This window comes from Ochotona curzoniae, unplaced genomic scaffold (genome assembly GCF_017591425.1).
Source record: "Ochotona curzoniae isolate NIBS_2020 unplaced genomic scaffold, NIBS_Ocur_1.0 scaffold_2453, whole genome shotgun sequence".
Lineage (NCBI taxonomy): Eukaryota > Metazoa > Chordata > Mammalia > Lagomorpha > Ochotonidae > Ochotona > Ochotona curzoniae.
Genome location: NW_024467094.1, coordinates 23,607,046 through 23,622,627, shown reverse-complemented (window position 1 = coordinate 23,622,627; position 15,582 = coordinate 23,607,046). Strand labels below are relative to the sequence as shown.

The following is a 15,582-nucleotide window of genomic DNA, read 5'->3' as shown; positions in this document are numbered from 1 at the left end:
GTAACATTTTGGAATCAGGCAGAAAAATTACAGATGGAGTAGTTCCTTTGTATTATCCTTTCACAAGATTCCTGGACAGCGCTGGGTCTTTGGGGATATTAGCCCTCAAACATTTCACCTCCAAGAATTCCTTGAGCATCCCTCAATCATAAAAACAATAGTAAGCCTTCATATGTATTTATAATATATTTTACAATACAATTTCAGATCCAATATCTCTTTCATCCTCAATTTGGCAGTTCTCTCTGAAGCTGAATAACTTACTGAAGGTCGCAACGCCAGAAAAAGACTCCAGACTCCAGACTCCAACCTGGATTTTCTGATTCCAAGCCCAGTCTCCCTGACACACCTCATTTTTGTCTCCCACCCCTACACATCAAGACTAGGCACTGAACTCTAATCTCACCCTCAAGTCTAATCTTCCTCTGTCCCACTGCTTGGGGTAAAATGCAGCATGCCTTCTCTAGCCTTTCGCCAACTACATGCAGAGAATCTCCATGAAGCTTTTAAAGAAGCTTTTAAAAGCTTCTCTTATACTTGGGTTGTCAAATGCGACAGGGTCAGGTTTCTGACTTGTGTAATGATTCGTGGAAGAAGCACTTAGTTTTATTTGGAGAATTAAAACTTCCATAAAGTTTTCATTTTCCATGCTCCCATCAAAACTCCAACTATATTATGCTCTCTAGATTCAAAGCACTGTTGAGCCAGCTGGATTAAAAAAAAAAAAAACCCACCATTGAAACTAAAGAGATGCTGAGTATGAGTTTGATACAAAGAAACCACACTAGCATTAACAAGTTGTTCACAGTTAACTCATAGCCGTGAAAACAGAGTCCTTCAGAAACATTCAGTGCAGCTAGAAATGAGGACAAGTGTTTGCAAGAAAACAACGTTCTTCTAATGAGTTGTTCATTAGGAGATGTAAATACGTCCCTAATAAGCAAAAGGAGACCCAAGTGAAAATTTCATTCCCAGACCTCTAGTATAACCGTACCCAGTTTAGGACTTTAAGCATCCCACCCTGACTAAAGCACACTAGCCTGGATATTATGTGGGTTCCTTTCCCTTCTATCACCGTTGCTCCCCTCCCTATTGGTTCCTTTATGGCAGTAGGATGTTAAACAGACAGATATGTCTTTGCAATTCATCAAGCACTTGTTTTGTGGTTCACTTTATCCAACAGTGAAAACTATAATTACTTAATGAGGAATTTCTCAGTGTATTATCTGAAGACCCACATTCTCTGCCCTGTGATACCAGATTACTGTCTGATCGTCAAATGATCATCTAGAAATCTCACTTATTTTTAAGAGTTCCCATCCAGTTTTGTCATATGTGTACTTTACTTCCATATAATCTACACAGTATCAGAAAAGATATAACAAAAAAAAAAATTCCAAAGAGGATTTACAAAATTTATTTAGGAAACAGAAGCACAGTGGAAGAGATATCCTATCCATCCACCCACCCCCAAAACCCCACAATAACCAGGGAGAAACCAGGAGCCAGGAACTCCATCTCGGTATCCCACATTCCTAGAAAAAAACAGTTACTCCTGCCTCCCAGGGTTTATATCAGCAAAAAGCTGGTGTCAGAAGTCAGGGTTGGGAATCAAACACCTCAGATATAGAACACCAAAGTCCTAATCAGCCCTCTAACCACCAGGCTATGTGCCCACCCAAGAAAATTATTTTTATATTGAAATGTACTCTGTTGATGTAAACAATACCCAACTCTGCTGCAAAGAACAATGAACCAATAAATTGCTCAGCTGTAAAAATTTCTCCTGTCAGACAAGTTTGGAAATTATAAAGAGCTTCATTCCTGATCCCTCAGGAATGTAAAATGGACACCAGAGTGTTAAAAATGCTAATTGAAGTGATGTAGTGAATAAGTTAAGCATTTTACGAACGTTTTAGACCTATAGAACATTTTTCATAGAGTTAGTGAGGTCACAAACTGACCTATAAAATGCCATGGTAAAAGAAACTCACAAGAAGGGAATGGTTCTATAGATTCTATCCTTTACTGCTTAAATGATATTAAAGTATTTACAAAGAACAACAAAATTATCCTTTAAAATACTCAACTACAGGGCCTGACACAATGACTCAATGGCTAAATCCTCACCTTGCAAACTCCAGGATCCCAGATAGATGCACGTTCGTGTCCTGACTACTCCACTTTCCATTCAGCTTCCTGCTTGTGGCCTGAGAAAGTAGTGGAGGATGTACCAGAGCCTTGAGACCCTACACCCATCTGAGAGACTTGGAAGAAGCTCCAAGCTTTGGACTGGCTCACTTCCAGCAGTTGTGGCCACTTGGGGAGTGAACCAGTACCTGGATGATCTTTCTCTCCATCTCTCCTTCTCTCTGTAAATCTGATCTGCCTTTCCAATAAAAATAAATCTTTAAAAGATTAAAAAGAAAGTAATAAAACACTCAAATATATTGAGATTATGTGGTTCACTGGAGATACATACCTGTGCAAATTTCACAATACAAAAAACAGTAGTTTAAGACCTTGTTTTACCATTTATTAGCTGTATGATCCTAGGAAAAATAATTTAACCTCGAGCCATAACCTCTTCATCAGAAAAATCAGGATAATAATACCTAAGCTGCAGAATCATCATAAGCATTAAAGTGGATAATTAATTACATTCACTCAGCACACCGCAGGTCCCTTGAACACTCGCATGTTTTTCTTCCACTGTTTTTCCAGATGGAGAATGACACCACTCCTCACTGCTGCATATACTGATCATACGGATATATCCCAGAATTAAAGTATAAATGTATTGAGCCTTGAAGTACTCTAACTGCACAACACATTCCAAACACAAAAGTAACAATAGATTATGCCAGGGCTGGCATTGTGCATTGTAAGTTAAGCCCCCACCTGTGACACAGGTAACCCAAATGGGTCCAGGTTCGAATCCCAATTGCCCTAAGTTTGGTCCAGATCTCTGCTAATGTGCTTGGGGAAAAAAAATGGAAGATGGTATTTGGGCCACTGCACCTTCATGAGAGACCTAGAGAAAGCTCCCCCAAGAGTTCTGGCTCTGGTCCAGCCTTGGCCGTTGTAGCTATCTGGAGAGTGAGCCAATGGGTTCTCTGTCCTCCTCTCTGTGACTCTGCCTTTCAAATAAACAAAAAATAAAAATCTAAAACAAAGGAAAGGAAAAGGGAAAAAGAACATCCGTTCTCTTACCAAATACCCCATAGAGAAGGTATACCAAACCCTAATTCCTAGAGTTTGTTGGTCACAGTTAATTTGCATGCTCAATACTGGGATGAAAAAAAAAATGTTAAATTTCCTGGCATACAGAGTGAATTATAAAGAAGTCAACTTTAGAAGTCATCATAGTGATATCAAAAAAGGTTGAGTTTCAGTTATCACTCAATTAGTCAACTTGTGAAACAACATTCACTCAAGCCCTGCCTAATGTATGTCTTGTCTGTAACTGGGGGGACAACTGCATTCAGAGTACAGAAAATGAACCTTTGCTTTCAAGCCCTGAATCCAGAAGAAAACTGCAGCACAGAAGCCATAATAAGGATTCTCACCCTATATGTTTCCACAAGGATGTGTATAAGCAAATTTATATACTGGAAGAAAATGGCCCCAAAATAAAAGCCCTGGTCATATAGAAGTGATAGGATGGGGATAATGTGTTAGGTTCTGTTCTATTCTCCAAACTGTGATGTGATTATTTTTATAACTTAAAATTCAATGAATACTACAAATGTAGAGACTAACAAGGATAGTCTTGTCAGCATTGAGAAGGCAAGTGATTCCCTTTTTATATCACCTAGTAATAAACTATATATCCCAAGAATATTTAAAAAATAAACAACTGTATTTTATCTGTGGAGTTGTACTGCTCATCACCATTATTTTCAAGTAGCTGTTCATCAATTTAATCTACTAGTATTTCAAAATCTAAGAATTTTTTCAATAAGAATATGTGAACTGAATTCCTCTCTTGACAGAGAGGTCAAGAGAGAGAAAAAGAGAGGACAGAAAGGCAGGAAGAAATTGAGAGTATTCAGCTGCCAAATGGAATTCACACTGTATTTTCTTTTCTCTGTTCCAGAAAGCTCAAAATTACAAACCACAGGCCGCAAGCAATCAGTTTCAAGGAGCCTGAAACACCTTTTCCATTCCTCAAACAAGTTTGTGAAGACTTTAAAACGGTGGGACATGCTTACTCTTTTCAGAAAGTCTTCTCAGGAATTAGCTTATATTGGTTCTGAGAAGAAACTTGGAAGAAGTCTTCTTGTCGTTACAAGAATGAAACTCACTTTTTGCCTGAAAATTTGGGCAAGATAATTTCTCTGAGTTTTAGGAGTGAACTTGTGATACTCAGCAGGAAAATGGTGCTAGATAGATTTTAGATTCATCATTATCATATCCAAGAGAAATTTCTGCCAAAAGTCAAACTTGATAAAAGAGACTAAAGATATTTCTCCTTTGTTTCTTTTTAGAGGACTCTACATAGCTGTTATATTTTATTACAAAGACAATATGTTGGTCACCAATGAAGATCAAATACCAATCGTTGAAATAGATGACTCTCACACCAGTTCCATTATGCAAGATTTTCTGTGGTTCACAAAGGTATACAGAGTTCTGATTTCATTTTTCCCACTTCATTGCCATGTTACTGCACATAAATCCCCGAAACTTTAGCTGAGTGGTCTCCAGCGGTCAGAGTCCTGGGGTGGAAGTAAATTGTCTCCAAGGACCCTTTCAGCCTTAATATGCCCTGTGTCATTAAAAAATGCCTACATAGTGTCTACACTGCATTTTCAAAGCAAAGAAGCTTGCATCCTGTCAGATTGTGTCTCCACTATTCTTGAATTATGGGATCATTTGGCAAAGACTAAAATGTGGATCTGACTGTTTCATTAACATTCAGATCTTTTTCCAATTGGACAGAGATCAAAAAGTTGTTTCGCATGTATCTGAAAATGGACTGGGGAACAAACATCAGGGGTCGGGTTTCCTTCTCCCTGCTTTTGCTTTGATGCCACAACCTAAATCATGTACTGGCTTAGATGATGATATGACCTTGTGACTTCTTTTGCAGCTGTCTTGTATGTGGGAAGACATAAGGTGGTTAAGGCAAAGCATACCTATCTCCATGTCCTCATCCACAGTGTTGCAAACCAGGCAGAAGATGCTTGCAGCAACAGCCCAGCTACAGGTAAGGGCCTGGCGCACATCCAAACACCCAAGGATTTTTTTTGTTCTAAGTTAGACCATTCAGTGAACTAAGCTCACCTAGGAAGGAAAAGTTGGCTCCTTTGTTTCAGATACACAGGCACATTCACTTCTTGGACAGTTTGTGCTCTGCACCTGCTCACCTGGTGAACCTGTCCCTCTGGCCATCTCCTGAAAGGGAGTTTCTTTTGAAGAGTATGTGAGTAGCCTCCTAAGGAAGGAGTACAGAAAGCTGAGCTCTAGATTTTGTATTAGTAACTCATTGATCCTGCTCAGCCTTGGTGCAATCACTTGCAAAATGAAAGGAATCTGACTAGATTGAAGAATCCCTGTTGCCATAGCACACTGAGCAGCAATGAGTGAACAGAGATGGGGAACTTTGATAGTGTTTTGAGGAGTTTCTTGGTGTGATGTTTTTGGTAAAACAGACATCTTGTTTACATTTTTACATACTTATAAAAAAGTAAATAACAAGCACCTCTTAAATGGTTACCTGCGATCTCTAATACATTAATCCTTTCATGCTAACAATAAAATTGGGTCAAGTTGCCAAGACCTGCAAGAATTCTCACAAATTACAGAGCTCCCTCTAAAAATGACAACCAAACCAATCCGCTTGGTTTTTCCTTTCATGGTTTTCCTGTGTTGTTTTTTTTTTTATAAGCTGAATTTTTGGTTCTTACTATGGGAAAATTTTTGCTATATGATGCTGAGGTTCTCCAGAGATCACTGGGCCTCTATCACGTTGGTATTTATCCACAAAGCTGTCAGTTATTTTCACCCCAGAAATGTGCATTAACAAGAACATATGATGGGCCAGACCGTAACAATTATGGTATAAAATAGGGTCACAATGACAACAAAATCCTTCTATGGTTCATTCCCCACCTGTAATTATAGAAACTTCATTACTTGAACGACTGCCATAACAATTCAAGTTGATGTAGTAATAATCGTGTTGCTTTCATAATTTATTATGAAAGGTAACATTTATCCCACTGTGCTATGCTCCTTAACATACAAATGCCCTGCCTTATATCCACAGTTTTCTCAGAGATTTTAGCAAACAGTATTCTTCATTTGAACCCATTCCTGATTGCAGAATCTTCTCCTCTAACTCTAACTCAAGGAGACGTTCTTGGAGCTGGGCCATGATGACTATGCTGAAATTGAAGCACCTCTTCACTACCCATGCACTTGGGCTGGACCATGCCACTGCACCCACACTGCCCTTTCTTTAGGATAAAGTACATCCCCCCATCACATGAGTCTCAGACCCTTTGGTGGACCCTCTGTTACCCCACATGCAACCCAGACAGGCCAGGATCACAAGCTAAACAACCTTGGAATTTCAAGCAGGCTCTTTATCATGTGTTTATTGGAGGCTTCCTAGAACACTTTCATCTGGTATCAGTAACATGAGAAGGATCAAGCTGTTACAAGCCAGCGCAGTCAGAGACTGAGTGACACCAGCTTGGCCAGTGTGACCCTACTCAACTGCTCCCACTGCAATAGTTTTTGGATTTCCTCAAACCCCAAACCTATTGAGCCTACTATGTTTCAGTATGTGTCATGCTTCTTCTAAGGTGCATCACAGTCTGAACTTTTTCCTTCCATATTTATTCGGGGGAAAAAAGGCTGGATAAATCTAACACTTCTACACCAGAGTATTTCCACATTGTTGCAAAAAGATCATAAAAATGGGCAGATTGCTATGTTAAATTCTAGACTACAATTCTCATGTGAAATGTTACCTACTGGGCCTATTCCAATTCTCTACTAAATCTTCTTTCCCGTAGTATAAAGCCACAATTTAAAACCTCATTTTCCCACATCCCTTCCCTTTCTTCATATTCTCCATCCATATCTTATGTGATGACTTCACCACATAATTTGTTAAGAAAATAAATATGGAAGTGGGTTTGTGGCACAGCAAATTAAACTGTTGTTTCAGATACCTACATTCCATATTGGAATGCCTGGTTCAAGTCCTGTCTACTCCATTTCTGATCTTTTTGCTAAGGCACATACAGGACAGCAGGTAATGGCTTCAGTACTTGAGTCTGTTATCCACAGAGCAAACCCAGAGTTCCTGTCCCTTGGATGCAGCCAGGTGCAACCCTGGTTGTTGCAGAAATTTGGGCAATGCATCAGCAGATAGAAGAGATTTATATTTATTTGCTCTCATTTTCTTGCCCAGTCATATTCTGTGTGCGCGTCTTTTTCTCCTTCTTTATATTCTCCCTCAGTTCCTTCTCTCTCACTCTGCCTTTTGAATAACCAGTTTTTATCTTTCCCGGGTATTTTTTAAAACTTTGTCTTGGAAAGGAAGGTTTAGATAGGAGAGACAGAGCAAAATATTTGTCTGTTAGTCTACTCCCCATGTGGCTGCAATGGCCAGCCAGAGCTTAGCTAATCCGAAGTCAGGAGCCAGGAGGTTGCTCTAGGTCTCCCACATGGGTGCAGAGGCCCAAGGCTTTAGGCCATCCTCTACTGCTTTCCCAGGCCACAAGCAGGTGTCTGGGTGAAAAGTGGAACAGCTAGGACACAAACTGGCACCCATATGGGATCCTGGCACATGCTAGCTGAGGATTTAGCCAAAAGGTTAATCATGCCAGGCCCAATAAGCTAATTTTGAAAGGAGAAAATAAATATAATTTTTCTACTACCAAATCTTGCTTGCCTTGACCACACTTTCTTTCTTCTCTCCTATATTACTATATGAAGTCTTATTCCTGCATCCAAAGACTTGTCTCTCTGCCTGTTCCCTGGATTTCATTTCTTCCCTCATCTTCAATTATTTGAAGGATTCATTTCAAACAGCAGCAGCAACAAACAAACAAAAAAACCTCTCAAACTGAACCTTTCCAAATTCCTGCCTTGTCCCTACTACATGCACCTTCAGCTACCAAACTTTCTTCCACTTACACCCAAACTCCTTCAAAAAGTTGCCCCTATTCTTTCTCCACTCAGTTCACCTCCCACTCACTTATCAACATGATGACTTTTGTGAACTCCACGACTACAAAACTGTTCCCTGCAGCCACCAGGAATCAGTGGGAGATGGTGCCAAGGAAGCCAGAACTTCAGATCCCACTCTTGCATAAGCCCTGTTAGAGTGGGGGCTCAAGGAGTGTTTTAGGGAGGGAGGAAGAGCTGGCTTTCAATCAAGAAACATTTCTAACCAATGGCCTAAAGAAATTTCATGGCGAATGGAAGACCTGGAATTCCAAATATAGGCTGAATATCAAAATGCTTGGAATCAGAAATGTTTTAGAATTTTGGGGGCTCTGGCATATTTGCATAGCAGATTTTACCAGACTGAGGTGTCTGCAATCCAAAATGCCAAGTTTGGAGATGATTTCATTTTATCAACCTAAATAAGAATTCACCTTTTTGCCTAATTTTACAGCTTTAATTTTGTATTCTTCATCTTCAAAAAAGAGGGGAGCCCAAAATTCTGTAGTTCAGGGACTCAATAACTGAATCTATCCTGCAAAATGGCCACTGTCACTAGATTCAGTGGACACGAAGTCCTCTTTACAGCTGACATCTTATCTCACGCTACACTTAGTCCCCCTATCCTTTTTTAAGCTGCCACATCTCTTGGCTTCCACGTTTCCATAAATTCTCCTGATTTTCTTCCAGGTTTCTGGGCCTTCTCAGTCTCCTCAGCTAGCTCATAGTGTCCTCCACTTGAAATACTGTTTTTCCACTCCTCAAATAATTCCTACATATGCTTTAGAACTCAGTTTAATCTTTATTCTTCCTCCAAGAACCTTTCTCTGAACCCTTAAGGAAACCACTCTCACAGCACCTTGTTTTCTTCAATCAGAGGAATTGTTATAATCCTCAGTGAATTGTTTGTGTCATTATCTGCTTAGTGATTCATTTAGAATACAAGTTCTTGAGTTCAGACAAAAAGCTGTCTTGGGTACTATATTGCCAATTCCTGACATACAGTAGACATTCATTTAGTTAACTATTGGTTGGAGAAATAAATGTATTTTGTCAGGCTTTGGCCTGACAACTTGTAGTTCAAAGATTACACAGTAGCAAAAAATTGGATAATCCTGTTTAATTGAAATAAACATTCCAACCAATGTCTGATCAGCTTCGTGATCACAGTCATAGTCTGTCTTAATGATAATATTAATTCAATCAACAAAAGTCATTGAGTTCTCATCACATATCCAAGAGCAGGAAACCCAGAGACGCAAATGAAATAATCATGATTTTAGGACATGAATCCCAATATATTCTGTGAAACTAAAGACCTGCAAAGATAGAAACTTGTGCATAAAGCACTAGGGGACAAAAGAGAATGGTAATTGCTATCTAAGAGAGCTATGAAATATTTCCCATAAATGGTAAAACACTAGTTGTGCATCAAAAGTAACCATGTGTGAGCTGGATTAGGATCCTTATTATAAATAAGTAAATGAAGTCCAAAAACAAAGCAGGCATTCAGCATGGCAATTAAGTTGATGTGGGATGCGGACATCCCCCGTCATGGGGCACAGGCGTGAGTCTCACCTCTGATCCCAACGTTAGCTCCTAAAACACACCCCAGACACACAGATGGTCCCTGCCACCCACACAGGGACCCAGACCCTGCTCTGGGCTTTAGGCCATTGCAAGTATCTGGCGAGCGAACAAGATGATGGAAAATCTTTATTACTCTCTCCTCCAAACCCCAATCTCTCCCTTCCTCCCACCCTCACCCTCTCAAATACATAGTTTGAAAAAAGAGAAAGCAAACCTATCTTATACTATACCAAGCATAGCTAAATTTAATCCTTTAAACACTCTCCATTGTGCAGAGAGCATAAGGGATATCTGACTATATGAACTCTTAATTTTAGAAGATGGAACTCAGAGAGGCTAAACAATTTTTTAGAACTTCAACAGTTGGTAAATGCAGCCATTCCTCAAACTCAACACTGTGTGAATAAAAGCCGAAGAAGAGTGATTGTTGAAGACAACTGGGAAATACTCGAGAACTCTGGAAGTCTCCTGTCAAACACATGGCAGCCTAAGTGTAGCATAAGTTATTTACACCACAGAAATTGGCCTATGCTATAAATCGGGAGGGTCCCTCCTCTGCTGCCTTTCTTTTTCCCTTTCTGTCTTTCTAGCTTACCAGCACAGCACTGTTTATTAACAAACTGCCTCCCTGGATAACTACAGCATTACATAGGACTAGACTAAACAACTACCTGTCTGCGATTTAGAAGGCAATTTTTTGAAATGAAATGCCCGAGTATGCCTTTTAAATGTTGTAATAATGATGCTGCCCACTTACTTTTTGGACTATTTTGGTAATTATTTATGAAGTTCCTTGTTTGCTTTGTGTCTAATGTCTAATCTTAAAAAACTTAAGATGCAGTCCCTACCAGTGAGGAAACAGTGTTTGCTGCGATGTGGATGTTGACCAGATGGCTCACTCATTTTTTTAGGTCAACCTTGTCATTTTTACAAATTCCAGTTCTACTTTTGCTCTCATGCTAGCAGGTCATCTCATCATCATCAGTTATGTGAGCTCACAAAAATAACAGCTAGGGGCTTGAGATGATTTATAATTTTAAGAAAATCAAAAGATATTTACAGCAAGAGATTTTATCCTATTTATCCAGTACTCTAGGTTAAAAATCTTCAAGCCACGCATATTTGTAAAATTCATGTTTATTTTAGCAACACCCATCAGAACCACTCCACATTTAATATGGCACCCTTCCCTTCCCACCTTTCTAAAAGTATTGTCTGCCTTAGCTGACCTAGTGTATAAGAAATTTGAAGGGAGCTTTTAAATAAATAGAACCCCTGAATTGCAGATAAGTCAGACCAGGCCAGTGACCCAATTAAAGTATCATGAAGGCACTTTGCACTCATTGGGGGACCTGTACAATGTGCTACATTGTCAATTCACATCTTCATTTTAAACAACCCCCACCTCACAGCTTACTGTAGATCTCTTGAAAACTTCACAAGTGGCATACTTGGAATATCAGGCATTTTTCTTTAAAACATCTGGGATTCTCTTCAAGTGCTGGTAACTGAGGTTTGTGTTTTGGTGTGTCTATGTGGGTGAGAGTATTTACAGATTTTGAATTTGCTTAAGAAAACAACTTTGTGCCTCTTTCTACAGGCTTGTGATGAAGACATTTTCTTTCAACTTCTGTTAAGTACATTTCTATGACGCCATGTATTTTGAGTTTCAGTATACAAGAAAAATAAAAACAGCTTCTCAGAAGTGAGATAATTATTCAGTGTCATGTTGCAGTTCTTTTGCTTTGTTTATACAGCATCATCTAAGCTACCAGGAATCTATTTGTTTCTAGAACTTGCTGGGAACACACAACCTGGGAAGAGTTTACTACGAGCCCATTAAAGATCGGCATGGAAACACACTCATAGTCACCATCAGAGAGGTGGAGATGCTTTACTCATTCTTCAATGGCAAATGGATGCAGATCTCCAAGCTGCAAAGCCAAAGGAAATCTCTGTCCACACCAGAAGAGCCAACGGCCTTGGATATTTTGCTAATAACCATCCAGGTGTGTAGTTTTTGTTTGTTTCTTTAATTTCCTGATGATATCTGAACTTACAAACACAATTACTGAGGACGAGTGAAACAGACCAGAAGCCCTTTGTAGTTGCAGAGACAGGCTGGACAGGGCCCCAGACAGGTGATTGCTTCTGTCCCACACACAGAAATGAAGGTACATTTATTTATCATGCTTTAGATCTGGAACCCACTCTGCAACACCAATAGTGGGAACCCTGAAAACATCATGACCGATAATCAATGGGAAACACAGGCAAATAACTGAATGGGGGAGAGGGCGATCTATAGATATTATAATCAAGGCATTAAAACAATATCTGAATAGACTGTGATAACATGTTTTTAGAATTCCTGGGCCATGCATGTATATGTATGCATGTGCACCTATGTGCGGCATTTTGAACAAAAACTTGCTTGTTCATTACAGTATTCCCTTGGAATTAGGTCCCCAGAAAAGAAATGACTGGAGTTCAAAGAGGTCAAGTGACATAGCGCTACAGAGAAAAGCAGATTTAGTGAAGCTAGTGAAACTTTCATGTCAGTCAGCTTTTCATTTCTAGGATCTGAAAGGGTCCCTAGCAATTTCACACACATAATTTCTTTTTCTCAAGGAAGATACCACAAACCATATTAGTGTCAGGTTCAACAAAACTTGGAATCTATGATAGGCATACACAAATGAAACAGCCGTTTCAACTCTGATCTTTTGACAGCAGTCTTCCTTCTGCTCTGCTACCTCAAGTTGTGGGGTAGGAGTTGAGGGTTTTAGTGAGGAATGTGAGATGGAATAAAGGGTTAAAGATGCACCTGTATATTGAATAGCTGCAGCAATTCAAAACTCAGGCAACTTAGATGCAGACTCTTGGCCTACAGGGCAGCGTGAGGACACAAGGCCATGTCGTGGTCATGTCCTGAGTGCACACTCTTGCAACCCAACACTTAATGATTTCCTTTGTGAAAAGAGCTCTAAGCTTTTTTTTTCCCCTTCCTTCCTTTCTTCCTTCCATCTTCACATTAACTTGTGGGGATGAGTTGTATGGAACTCTCCAGTTAGGTAAAACTGGAAGAAATATTTGCATTTAGTTCCATGCAAACAACAGCTTATATCCAAAAGGCAGTCCATCTTGAGTAACAGGGAAGGAAAGACCCTTACTTCCACAGAAGAACAAGCCAAATCTGAGGCTCAGTAGCTATTCATGGTCACCATAAACCACTAATTCACTAACTTACATTGATTCCTCCACAAAGCAGGTAGCCAGTATAATACTCCTCTCACCTTTTTGTTCCTTGCTCTGCCCCAAACTTAGACAAAAATGCAATGTAGCAAAGGTAAGCTAATTGGCCCAAGCCAATGCTTCTGGATTTGATTTAATGAATTTGAGTTCATAGGAAATTGATAGAGGAGTATGTGCATGTGTGAAGGAGGAGGGGGCAGGGACCATAGACACATTTGTGGCTCCCCTCTTCACCTTTTATAAGCAAGTGCTAAAAGAAACACTTTTTAAAATCATAACAAATTGAGCTTTTACAGGGTGACTAATACACTAATCCCCTATAGGGATAAACGGAGGTCTGGGCTACCTTTGCTCCTAGAAGCACAGCACAGGCCCCAGCATGATATAATACCTGGTTTCTCCTAGACTTATTACATTAAAAATGTGTTACAGGTGCAGAAAAATTCCAATCTGGTGAAAGGTTGTTAGAGAAGGAGACCAAAATTAGAGACAGGATCAGGTTTCCACACAGATCCAAGTGGAAAATTTACCCCCGCTGACTGGCACATTCCTGCTTGATGTCATTCCCACCCACCCCTTCTCTTTATTTTCCTCCCCTACTCTCTCTCTTCCCCCACCCCACATAGGTCTACACTGCAGAGGGACAGGGGATCAAACTCCAAGAGCTGATACCCAATCACTTCTACACGTGAGATGTAATTATGCCAGGAAGTGGCTCTACCTATTCAACATGAAAGTGGAGATGGGTCTTGATAGTGTCCCAAAGCAATCGGGGTAGTTTTCATAATGATAGGCCACAGACCACTCTCCTCAGGGGCAATCAGGAGATGACCACCAGGCTCTCTGATTGGAAGTCTGGGATTCTCCTCCTTAGATCAACTGACATGGTATTAGTCCTGACTTCCCTTTCAAGTTAACACGGCCAGGGCCACCCCCTAAACCCAATCTTTGTGCATCCTCCTCTACACACACACACACACACACACATCCTCAACTTCAGAGTTCTGATGAGGTTAAAGAATTGTATGGTAAAACCCTGCAACAGTACAAAGTGAGTGCTCAATAAGAATTTGTCTCTTGAGAAAAACCCAAACAATTGCAGGCTCACCTCAAGTCATATTTAATCTGTTCCCTCTTCCCTGCTCCTCCAGAGGAACTTTGACATTGGCCCCAAATTTCTTGGGGACATTTTTGTCACTATCTTTTCTAACAGCAAAGAGAATGTAGTATGTTCCACAATGCAATTTTCCAGAGAGAGAAGGGCTTTAACAAAAGCTTAGGCCACAACTAATTAATCTCTATATCCCTAGAGAACATCCAGGGTCCAATTCCCAAAAAATTCCTCACCTTCTCAAATCCCAAATCTTGTAATTGGCCTCTCCCCAAACCCTGGGAAAGAGAAGTCCTGCTCACACTTGTCTGAGAGGAACAAGACAGTCTTTATAAGCAGCCTAACTGGCAGTAAGTATTTCTCTCATGGAGAGATTCCTCCAACCATGACTTTCCAGGGTCACTCAGCTAACTAGAAACCTAACATGTGACATTGTCTCTGAAGATTTTACACACACACACACACACACACACACACACACACTCCATAAAAGCATTTCAAAAGGCTTGTAGAAAATGTTAGCCTTTTACGTCAACTTTTACTTAAAATATCCTCATATATTCAAACTTGTGACACTTTTGTCACATCCGTGATATCATTTAATCCTCACACAAACCCAGCGAGGTTCATTGGGTAATTTTACTGTATGTACATCACAGATGAAGCCACAGTTCAAGAAACCATGTGCCAAGATCAGATCAAAGAGTATCCCAAGAGTGGCAGCGTTTGACAGTGACAGGGGGCGATACCACCACTTGGGATGTCCACATTCCATTTCAGAATGCCTGTGTTCAAGCCCCGGCCCTGCTCCTGTTTGCAGCTTCCCTGCGAATGTACACCTTCGGAAGCAGCAGGGATGACTCAAGTAACTGGGTTATTGCCACCCACGTGGGAGACTTGGACTAAGTGTCTGGGTCCTGCTGTGTCCATTTGTAAAGTGTAGATGTCTCTTGCTCATTCTCACTCTACCTTTCAAATGCGTGAAATGGAAACTAAACAGTAGTGAGAGAAGATTCGAATGTCTGTCTTCTGACTCCTATCTCTGAGTCCTTCCCCTTCTGCCAAGCTACTTTACACTCCTACCCTCCTTTTCTCTGCATCACTTTTAAGGTATGATCTTAGGGAAGCCATGACACAGCCTGCTTTCCTTCTCACCTCCTTAGCCATTCCCGGTGGCCCTAGGAACCCCATGTTGTCTTCATACACCCTAAGTTCTTAACTACCTTGTCTGCATTTTCTCATTGCCTTCCAGATCATTCCTACTCTAACATGGACATAGGAGTCAGAAAGATTAGCAGAAATCAGGCAACTGTGATGCACTTAAACAATTGGATTTTTTTAAACAATTGGATTCTAACAAAACTTGTAAGCAATGTTCATTTAAAGATTATTCATAATTGGGCATGTTGTAATAATTGCTCAATTGGCTAATCCTTCCC

At 40.2% G+C, this 15,582-nt stretch overlaps 1 protein-coding gene across 1 annotated transcript in view; it reads left to right on the top strand.

The window, feature by feature from the left end:
• ANKFN1 (ankyrin repeat and fibronectin type III domain containing 1) overlaps positions 1-15,582 on the top strand; it is a 140,040-nt gene that overhangs the window by 82,711 nt on the left and 41,747 nt on the right. Inside the window, exons 9-12 of the mRNA XM_041001153.1 lie at positions 4,100-4,199; positions 4,491-4,623; positions 5,096-5,212; positions 11,571-11,786. Coding sequence (XP_040857087.1) covers positions 4,100-4,199; positions 4,491-4,623; positions 5,096-5,212; positions 11,571-11,786 — 566 coding nt within the window. The remainder of the gene's footprint in view (positions 1-4,099; positions 4,200-4,490; positions 4,624-5,095; positions 5,213-11,570; positions 11,787-15,582) is intronic.